This window comes from Carcharhinus amblyrhynchos, chromosome 3, assembly GCF_965287045.1.
Source record: "Carcharhinus amblyrhynchos chromosome 3, sCarAmb.v2.hapA, whole genome shotgun sequence".
NCBI lineage: Eukaryota > Metazoa > Chordata > Chondrichthyes > Carcharhiniformes > Carcharhinidae > Carcharhinus > Carcharhinus amblyrhynchos.
This window is the reverse complement of record NC_137326.1, coordinates 64,768,689-64,779,605: the sequence shown is the minus strand read 5'-3', so window position 1 is coordinate 64,779,605 and position 10,917 is coordinate 64,768,689. Positions and strand designations below refer to the sequence as shown.

At 44.0% G+C, this 10,917-nt stretch overlaps 1 protein-coding gene across 3 annotated transcripts in view; it reads right to left on the bottom strand.

Moving 5' to 3' along the window:
• Window positions 1-3,754: 3,754 nt before the first annotated feature.
• nckipsd (NCK interacting protein with SH3 domain) overlaps window positions 3,755-10,917 on the bottom strand; it is a 257,102-nt gene continuing 249,939 nt past the window's right edge. For all 3 annotated transcript variants that reach the window (XM_080184846.1, XM_080184870.1, XM_080184862.1), the window contains one exon: window positions 3,755-6,003. In XM_080184846.1, the coding sequence (XP_080040972.1) occupies window positions 5,803-6,003 (201 nt within the window). In that variant the 3' untranslated portion in view covers window positions 3,755-5,802. The remainder of the gene's footprint in view (window positions 6,004-10,917) is intronic.

Genomic DNA, 10,917 nt, shown 5'->3' with positions numbered 1-10,917 from the left:
CACCGCCTCTCTAGTAACAATAATGTCATTCAGGCCCTCCAGTCCTACCACCTTTCCATCGCTAACACCCGGCAAATTATTCACGTTCTCCTCCGTGAAGACCGAAACAAAAAAGTTATTCAAGACCTCAGCCATTTCACCATCCCCTACCACTAAGTCCCCCCTCTCATCCTCTAAGGGTCCAACATTCACCCTAGCCAGCCTCTTCCTTTTTATATATTTATGAAAACTCTTGCTATCCTTTTTTATATTAAGCGCTAGCCCAGCTTCATAGTTTCTCCTACCCTTCTTTATCAACTTCTTTGTCAATCTTTGTTGACATTTAAACCTCTCCTAATCCTCTTCTCACCCACTACTCTTAGCTACTCTAAACGCCTCCGCTTTTAATTAAGCACTTTCCTTCACCTCCTTCATTATCCACGGCTTATTACCTCTCCTCCTATGGTCCTTTTTAACCATCGGAATAAATTTCTGCTGAGCACCAAGAAAGATCTCCTTAAAGATCCTCCACTGCTCCTCAGCAGACCTACCTTCCAACACACTCCCCCAGTCAACATTCGCCAATTCTTCTCTCATCCTACCGTACTCCCCTCTGTTCAGACAAAGGACGCGTGTCCGGGAACCCACTTTCTCCTCCTCCATCTGCACCAGAAACTCCACCATACAATGATCACTCTCCCCAAGAGGATCCTTCACCACAAGGTCCCTAAATTCTTCCTGCCTCATTACAATAACACCAGAAGGTAGCAGAATGTCCAGGGTGCATAGGATCCTTAATTATGCCTGCTGCTTTGCTAAAGCAGCGGGAAGTGTAGCCAGAATCAATGGACGTGAGGCTGATTTGTGTGACGGGTTGGGCTACATTTCAGGAACCTTTTGTAGTTTCTTGCAGTCTTAGACAGAGCAGGAACCATACCAAACTGTGATATAACCAGAAAGAATGCTTTCTATGGTGCACTTGTAAAAGTTGATGAGAGTTGTAGCTCTCACGCCAAATTTCTTTAGTCTTCTGAGAAAGTAGAGGCATTAAGGGGCTTTCTTAATTATAGTGTCGGCGTGTGCAGACCAGGGCAAGTCATTGGCAATCTGAACACCTAAAAACCTGAAGCTCTCAACTCTTTCTACTTCATCCCTGTTGACAGAGACAGGGGCACGTTCTCCTCTACATTTCCTGAAGTCGACGACAATCTCCTTCATTTTGTTGACGTTGAGGGACAGATTACTGTTGCTGCATCAGTTCACCAGATTTTCTATCTCAATCCTGTATTTCGTTTCGTCATTGTTTGAGATCTGTCCCACTACGGTGGTGTTGTCAGCAAACTTGAAAATCGACTTGGAGGGGAATTTGTCCACACAGTCATAAGTGTATAAGGAGTATAGTCGAGGGCTGAGAACGCAGCCTTGTGGGGCACCTGTGTTGAGGATGATTGTGGATGAGGTGTTGTTGCCTATCCTTACTGATTGTGGTCTTTGAGTTAGGAAGCTCAGGATCCAAACGCAGGAGGAGTTGCCCAGGCCCAGGTTTAATTCCCATCTTTGGTCAACTTGGAGCCATGTCTCCATAATGCCAACTATATCATACTCCCTTTACATCTATCCGCGCAACTAATTCATCTATTCTGTTTTGAATGCTCTGAGCATTCAGGTACAAAACCTTAAGGTGAGCCCTTTTAATATTTCTTGTTCCATTCCTACTATATCTTACTGTGTCCTTATCTGACTCTGGCCCTTTATTTCTCTACCTATAAAACTTTCCTTATTCTCCTTGCTGTCTTTTATTCTTGTTCTTGATTCCCCTATCTTACATTGGATCCCATCCCCCTGCCATATTTGTTGAGAAACCCTCCCCCTCACACCATTCAGCCACATATGCATCTTATGTATCTTGCTGTTTCTACTCTGATTAGCACGTGGCGCAGGTAGTAATCCTGAGATAACTACCTTTGAAGTCATACTTTTCAGCTTGCTTCCCAGCTCTCTATATTCTCCTTTTAAGACCTCATGCCATTTCTTTTACTGTGTTTTTGTACCAATGTGGACAACGACCACAGGCTGTTCACCCTCACCCTTCAGAATGTCCTGCAACCGCTCGCAGACATCCTTGACTCCAGCAACAAGGAGATAACATACCATCCCAGTGTCTGTTCTGAAATTATTTGTTTCCCTTACAATTTAATCCCCAATGACTACTGCATTTCTACTCCTTTTACTCTGTCCCTGTGCAGCAGAGCCAACTATGGTGCTATGAATTTGGTTTCTACTGTTATTCCCTGAGAGGCCATTCCCTTCAACAGTATCCAAAACGGTAAATCTGTTTTACAGGAGAATAGCCACAGGAGATTCCTGCACTGTCTGCCTACTCCTTTTGCTCTGCCTGGTGATCATACATTCTCTTCTTGCTTGGAGAGTCTGAGCCTGTGGCGTGACCACCTTTCGATACATGCTATCCACAATACTCTTCACCTCGTGGATGCTTGAGTGTCCTCAGACCCTGCTCCAGCTCTTCCAGGAAGACACTTCCCGCACTCATGCTGGACCTGAGAACTGAAAAAGTTTCTGGTCTCTCACGTGGAGCAAGAGCAGACCACTGTTTGGACCTCTCCTGCTAAGTCTTACTTGGTTATGTTAAATTAATTCTTTTAGTATCAAACAATATCAACTAGGCCCCTCCTTTTCTGCTTTTTGTTATTGTAGAATATCTTTCTTACAACAATAAATTACAATATTTTAACAATTACAACCAATAATAGTATAAGTACCAACCCAACTGTAATTACCCAAGTAGCTGTTAAGATTTCCATCAGAGATGTAAACTTGCATTTTGCTCCTTCTTACACTATTTTAGCCACCTAGTTCTGTGCTTAGATTCACATTTTCTTCTTTCCTTTATCCTCCTAGCTTTGTTCCATTATCTTGTTTAAACAGAGTGGCGTTTGGAGGCTGTCCGTTGAGGGCCTCACGCCTTACGTTTTTCTTTATCCTCTGCTCCTAGAGAGTGCTCTCCCACGGCCCCACCAACCCAAGGACCCCAAGCTTTATCCTCCATCATGGAGAATGACTCCTCCTCCTCCCGCCGAGCCCAAACCTCATACTCCCTTTATCCTCCGCTTCTAGAGTGTGTCCCCGAGCCTCACGCTTCCTTTATCTTCCACTCCCAAAGTGTCCCCCCAAGCCTCACACTCCCTTTATTCTCTGCTCCTAGAAACTGTTCCCTTGAGCCTCATGCTCCCTTCATCTTCTGCTCCTAGAGACTGTCACCCCGAGTCTTGCACTCCTTTTATCCTTACTCCCAGAGACTGTCCCCCCAAGCTTCACGTTCCCTTTATCCTCCACTCCCAGAGAGTGTCCTCTCTCCCCGAGGATCCAGAACCTCATGTTCCCTTTATCCTCCAGTGTCCCCTAAACTTCGCGCTCCCTTTATCCACCTGAGGGTCAAATACTTTTGGCAATAGAGTTAGGTTTGTATTACTTAAACTGTTTTATTATCCAGTAACTCAGGACTGCTTGGGTCAGTACAGGACACAGAGGGGGTGCTCACAACTGCGGCCGGCGTGGGAGTGGGGGGGGGTGGGGGGGGGTGGGGGGGGGGGGGGGGCGGGGAAAAGAGAGGCACCCAGCAAGAGCAGGGCTGGTAAAGAGTGGGCAAGGGTAGAGAATGGGGTAGAGTGGCCCAGTCCTAATAGCAAATCTATATATTTAAACAAGCAATTGAAGCTGTGTATTAGCATAGAAGAAAGGACTACAACACGAAAGATAAATGCTGTAGCTGCTTTAATCATCTGTATACCAAACATTAGCAGTAATATACTTAATAGCAAGGCAGGCTGGAAGCTGAAAACCACAGTCTGCAGCAACTGATGGTGCGGTTTGCACACTCCCACTGACTGCTACACTGCTGATTTACTGAGAGAGCAAATTGCAGTCTTTTCTTCAAACTGTCTTTACAGGCCTTGACTGAAGATACTGCTCCCTGAGAAAGTTAGCAACCCAATAAGTAATCAGCATCCCAACCTCATCCCAAATTGACATCATTAACAAAACTAGCTCAACGATACTCAAATGTTAAACACCAAGTTAACACTGGCAAAAAAGCAGTCTCAAGCATGTGGCACAGGCAGAGAATACTAACCTCAGAATCTGTATTTGTATATATACAATATACACACACAGAGACACACGCTGACAACAAACCATTAAACACAGGATTCATTTGAGATTATTATTACACTGGTGATTAAGAATCCACTAAGTTTCAATGTTACGATGCTTCAACTTTTCTGTGGAGCATTGAGGGTAATGCTTGCCCTCTATGTGCCAGTCTGTGTCAAAGCTCCATTTAGTACTGGAAACAGTAGCTAGTCAAACACATTGTCTACCTCAGACAGCTGATACTAGCGCTGAGGAATTGGTAGCTTTATGCCGTGGGCCTCTCTGTGATTACCAAATAACAAGTCTGCCGATTGCAGGTTTTAAACATCCTCACGCTGATGAGGTTCAGGCAGAGGTTAGTGAGCTACCAGATTCAATCATGCTTTAATTATAGAATCACAAGTGTGCTGACTTAAGCTGTCATCTTGTGTCACAGAATCTCAAGGTTCTGTGGTGAAAATGCCAAACTGGATCTGCCATCCACATTCTCTCAGACAGCATGAGGTTGTTAACAAGAATCCTTCAACACCATGTAAACCCATTGAATTATAGTGGCTATCTATTTGCTTCTCAATAACTCAAAAAAAACCTACTAAATCACTTATCAATATGCATTGTGCCACAATACAATCTACCAGGGTGGCAGAGTGGCACCGAGCTCTCGGCCTGGGGGCAGAGTGGCACCGAGCCCTCGGCCTGGGGGCAGCGTGGCACCGAGCCCTCGGCCTGGGGGCAGAGTGGCACCGAGCCCTCGGCCTGGGGGCAGAGTGGCACCGAGCCCTCGGCCTGGGGGCAGCGTGGCACCGAGCCCTCGGCCTGGGGGCAGAGTGGCACCGAGCCCTCGGCCTGGGGGCAGCGTGGCACCGAGCCCTCTCCCTCATCACCGATCACAATCATTTCCAGAAAGATGTCATTTTGATTTTTGCAATGACAATCAACCCTACAATGACAGTAGAGTTTACCAACACCACCCCACCCCCCTCACACTGAGTCGTAATCATGATAATGAAGATGAGGGAAATACAAGATAATATCAATTTCAAGATGGCCTCTCTAAATGGCAAAAGCTTTCTCCAAATAGATTGGTTACCAGTGAACCCTTCAATTCATTCCACTTTACTGAAATCCAGCTGTTAATGTTGAGATAATTGTTAGAGTTAACTACCTTTTCTCACAAATATTCTGGCTGTTCCACAAAAACCTGATCTGTTCGTGAGCAGTCAGTTGAGTATTAGCTAGGCTAACTGAACGACTGGGAACACTCTGAAATAAACAGGATGCTGTATAGTACCTCACTAAATCTCATCCCTAAGATTCTGCTCTTTCAGTTAAGTATTTGTGTTAGTGCAAGGCTACTTTTCCATGTTAGAGTTTCACACGCCATTAAAATGTACACAAACCCACTGTAGACAACAGCGTAACAACACAGTAATCACGGTCAGTCACAATGCTTCACCATTCTGGAGCAAGTTGAGGGGACAAAGTGTTACAGGAAGTCAGAGAAGTGTTTATAAGGCTAAAAAAGGCTTTGGGTTCAGTTACAGATTAAAGCGCATCGTCAAACAGGGTTGAGCGATTTAGAACCATGTTGGCTTATCTTTCAAGTATTTTTTTCAACATACTTTCAACTCATTTGGTACATTCTCTTCTGAATTAGTTTTCAATGGCAAAGTTTGGAAACTCTTTATAGATTTCATTGATGATCAGCTTGTCCATTTGGCAAGGCTGCTCATTCTCCTCTTCTGCCAGGATTCGCTGGAATGTAACCTGTAGATCAGGGAGGCGGTGCTGGTGACACATGAAATCTGTTGAGCGAATGATGGCATGCATCAGTGAGAGGTACTCCATTCTCATCTGCAGGAACAAGAAGAACATAGAGAAAGCTTGTCATTACATACAGCATTAATGAATTAATGAATGCTTGGTCTAACACAAGAAAGCTAATGTTAAACTGTGTGTTTACTACAATGAGGAGATGCCAGCGTTGGACTGGGGTAAACACAGTAAGAAATCTCACAACACCAGGTTAAAGTCCAACAGGTTTATTTAGTGGCAAAAGCCACTAGCTTTCGAAACGCTGCTCCTTCATCAGGTGAGTGGCATTTCAGTTCACAAACAGGACATATAAAGACACAAACTCACTTTACAGAATAATGGCTGCAATGTGAGTCTTTACAGGTATCAAGTCTTAAAGGTATAGACAATGTGAGTGGAGAGACGGTTAAGCACAGGTTAAAGGAATGTATATCGTCTTCAGCCAGGTCAGTTAGTGAGATTTTGCAAGCCCAGGCAAGTTGTGGGTGTTACAGATAATGACATGAACCCAAGATCCCAGTTGAGGCCGTCCACTGAACTTGGCTATCAGTCTCTGCGCAGTGACTCTGTACTGTCGTGTGTCATGAAGGCTGCCTTGGAGAATGCTTACCCAAAGATCAGAGGCCAAATGCCCGTGACTGCTGAAGTGTTCCCCCACAGGAAGAGAATACTCTTGCCTGGTGTCGAGCAGTGTTCACTCATCCATTGTCATAGCATCTGCATGGTCTCCCCAATGTACCAGGCCTCGGGACATCCTTTCCTGCAGCGTATCAGTTGCAAGTGTATGTACCATGTACCTGGTGGATGGTGTTCTCACGTGAGATGATGGCATCCATGTAGGTGATCTAGAACATCTTGCAGAGATTGCTGTGGCAGGGTTGTGTGGTGTCATGGTCACTGTTCTGAAGGCTGGGTAGATTGCTACGGGCAATGGTCTGTTTGAGGTTGTGCGGCTGTTTGAAGGCAAGAAGTGGGGGTGTGGGCATGGCCTTGGCGAGATGTTCATCTTCATCGATGACACGTTGAAGGCTCTGGAGAAGATGTCATAGCTTCTCTGCTCCAGCAAAGTACTGGACGGCGAAGGGTACTCTGACCGCCATGTCCTGTGTTTGTCTTCTGAGGAGGTCAGTGCAGTTTTTCGTTGGAGAAGTGGAACATTGTGAGGTTATCCGTGGGCTTGCGGTACAGTGAAGTCCTTGATGGAGATGCGTATGTCCAAGAATGCAACTGATTCCAGAGAGTAGTCCATGGTGATTCTGATGGTGAGATGGAACTTGTTGATGTCATCATATAGTGGTTTCATGATTGCTCACCATGAGTCCGAAGGAAGAAAATGTCATCAATGTATCTAGTGCACAGGATCGGCTGAAGATCCTGTGCAGTGAAGAGGTCTTGTTCGAATCTGTACATGAAGATGTTAACATATTGAGGTCTGAATTTGATCCTCATGGCTGTTCTGTATGGCGGGATGAAGAATGGTTGTTCCATCCTGAACATGTTAAAGAAGCCATTCCCTACAGACAACTATCCGTATACACAGGATCTGCTCAGATGAGGAGGAGCAGAGAAGCTACGACATCTTCTCCAGAGCTTTCAATACGTCGTTGATGAAGATGAACATCTCGCCAAGGCCATCCTTTCACCCCCACTTCTTGCCTTCAACCAACCACACAACGTCAAACAGACCACTGTGCACAGCAAACTATGATGTGGATGTGCTGGCGTTGGACTGGGGTAAACACAGAGGGAAACCGTGAAAGCTTGTGCGTTTACTATCAAATAAATCGGTTGGACTAAAACCTGGTGTTGTCAGACTTTTTACACAGCAAACTACCCAGCCTTCAGAAGAACAGTGACCACGACACCACACAACCCTGCCACAGCAACCTCTGAAAGATATGCCGGATTATCAACACGGATTCCATCATCTCATGTGAGAACAACATCCACCAGGTACACAGTACATGCACTTGCAACTCGGCCAACGTTGTCTACCTGATACGCTGCAGGAAAGGATGTTCCAAGGCATGGTACATTGGGGAGAACACGCAGATGCTACGACAATGGATGAATGAATACCGCTCAACAATCACCAGGCAAAAGTGTCCTCTTCCTGTTGGGGAAAACTTCAGTGGTCATGGGCATTCGGCCTCTGATCTTCAGGTAAGCATTCTCCAAGGCGGCCTTCATGACACACGACACTGCAGAGTCGCTGAGCAGAGACTAATAGCCAAGTTCCGCACACATGAGGATGGCCTCAACTGGGATCTTGGGTTCGAGCCACACTATCAGTAACTCCCACAACTCACCTGGGCTTGCAAAATCTCACTAACTGTCCTGGCTGGAGACAATACTCATCTCTTTAACCTGTGCTTAATCCTCTCCACTCACATTGCACTCATCAACCTTTAAGAGGTGACTATCTGTAAAGACTCGCATTCCAACCATTATTTTGTAAATTGAGCTTGTGTATTTATATGCTCTGTTTGTGAACTGAAATCCTACTCACCTGATGAAGGAGTAGTGCTGCGAAAGCTAGTGGCTTTTGCTACCAAATAAACCTATTGGACTTTAACCTGGTGTTATGAGACTTCTTAGTGTGTTCATTATAATAAATTATAATAATAATAATTATTATTATTAGCCCACTGAGCCTGCTTCACCATTCAATACAAACATAGCTGATGACACACTTTAATACCTTTTACACGCTATCCCCATATCCATTTACATTATTGTTAATCAGACATCTATCAATCTCTACCTTAAATATACTAAATGACAGAGCTTTCATAGCCCTCTGGTGCAGAGAATTCCAAAGATTCACAACCCTCTGTGCATAGAGGTGTCTCCTCATCTTGGTTCTAAGTGGCTTCCCCCTTATTATGAAATTATGCTCCTTGTTCTAGGCTCCCCAGTCAAGGAAAACATCCTAATTGTATCTACACTGTCTATTCCATTTAGTATTTTGCAGGTTTCAATCAGATCCCCTCCCATGTTTTGAAACTCTAGAGAATACAGGCTCAGTTTGCCCACTGTCTCTTCATAAGACAGACCCATCATCCCCAGAACAAGTCTGGTGAATCGATGTTGCATTCCCCCGATAGCAATAATATCCTTTCTGAGGTAACGGGAGCAACACTCAGGTGGAGTCTGATAAGCTTCTATATAATTGAAGCAAGATTTCTCTGTACTCAAATCCTTTTATGATAAAGATTCACATTCTATTAGCCTTCCAAATAGCTTGCTGCACCTGCATGTTAGCCTTCAGTGACTTATGGACAAGGACACCCAGGTCTCTGTACATCTACACTTTCTAATTACTTAACATTTAGAAAATACTCTGCACATCTGTCCTTTCTATAAAATGGATTATCTCACATTTTCCACATTAAATTCCACTTACCATGTTTTTGTCCACTCACCAAGTCTGTCCAATTCTCCTGTAACCACTTTACATCTTCCTCACAAGACACACATTCCTGCCTAGCTTTGTACCATCCACAAAATTGGAAATATTACATTTGGTCCTCACATCCAAATCATTAATCTATACTATTAACAGCTGGGATCCAAATATTGGTCTTTGCAGTAGCCCACCAGCCATAGACTGCCAATGCGAGAATGACCCATTTATTCTAACTCTCTGTTTTCTATCTGTTAACCAATCTGTAACCCATGTCAGTATATTGTCTCCTATCCCATGTGCTTTTATTTTGCTAATCAGTCTTCGGTGAGGGACCTTATCAAAAGCCTTCTCAAAATTCAAATATACTATACCCATCAACTCCCCTTGATCAGTTTTGTTAGTAACATCCTCAAAAAAAAACTCCAAGATCATCAAACATGATTTCCTATTCCTAAATCGGTGCTATGGCCAATCAGATCATCATTATCCAAGTATTCATTTATCACATCCTTTATAACAGATTCTAGCATTTTCCATAATACTGATGTAAGGCTCTCACCTTCCCTTCTTAAATAGTGGAGTGATATTTGCTATCTTCTAATCTTCAGGAACCATTCTAGAATCTATAGAATTTTGGAAGATAATCATCAATGCATCCAATGTCTCTACAGCAACCTCTTTCAACACTCTGGTCTACAGAATATCAGATCATGAGGACTTACCAACTTTCGGTCCCATTAATTTCTCCAATACAACCTTCTTACATATAGTCATGTTTCCTTCAACTGCTCATTCTCCACAGGCCCTTGGATCTTTACATCTAGGAAATATCTTGTATCTTTCTCGATGGAACAGATACAAAGTAATTATTTAACTTCTCTGCCATTTCTCTATTCCCCATCATGAATTCTCTTGACGCTGCCTGCAATGGCCCACATTTGTCTTGGTCAATCATTTCTTTTTTACAGACCTATAAGCTCAAGAACTGCACTTGTATAGTCATGTGCAAGGCACAATAAAAACAGATAACCTTAGGATGGCTCTAGAATTTACTGTAAAGCCAAATTGCCTCCACTCATTTTTCTAGAAGAGCTCTAATGAATGAGAGCCTGCTTAGGGGACAACGCTCACTCTCTCAATAAAGCAATGAGTTTTATTGAGAGCTTTTTGCCTCACTAGTTTTTTTCATGGACTTTGACAGGTGCCGCATAGAAAACTGTTAAATAAATTTAGTGCCCATGGTGTTAAGGGGAAGATTCTGGCACAGATAGAGGACTGGCTGACTGGCATAAGGCAGAGAGTGGGGATAAAGGAGTCTTTTTCAGGATGGCAGCCAGTTAATAGTCGTGCGCCTCAGGGATCAATGCTGGGACCACAACTTTTCACAATATATGTTAATGATTTGGAGAAAGGAACTGAAGGCACTGTTGCTAATTTTGCAGATGATACAAAGATATATACAGGAACAGGTAGCATTGAGGAAGCAGGGGGGCTGCAGAAGGACTTGGACAGTTAGGAGAGTGGCCAATGAAGTGGCAGATGGA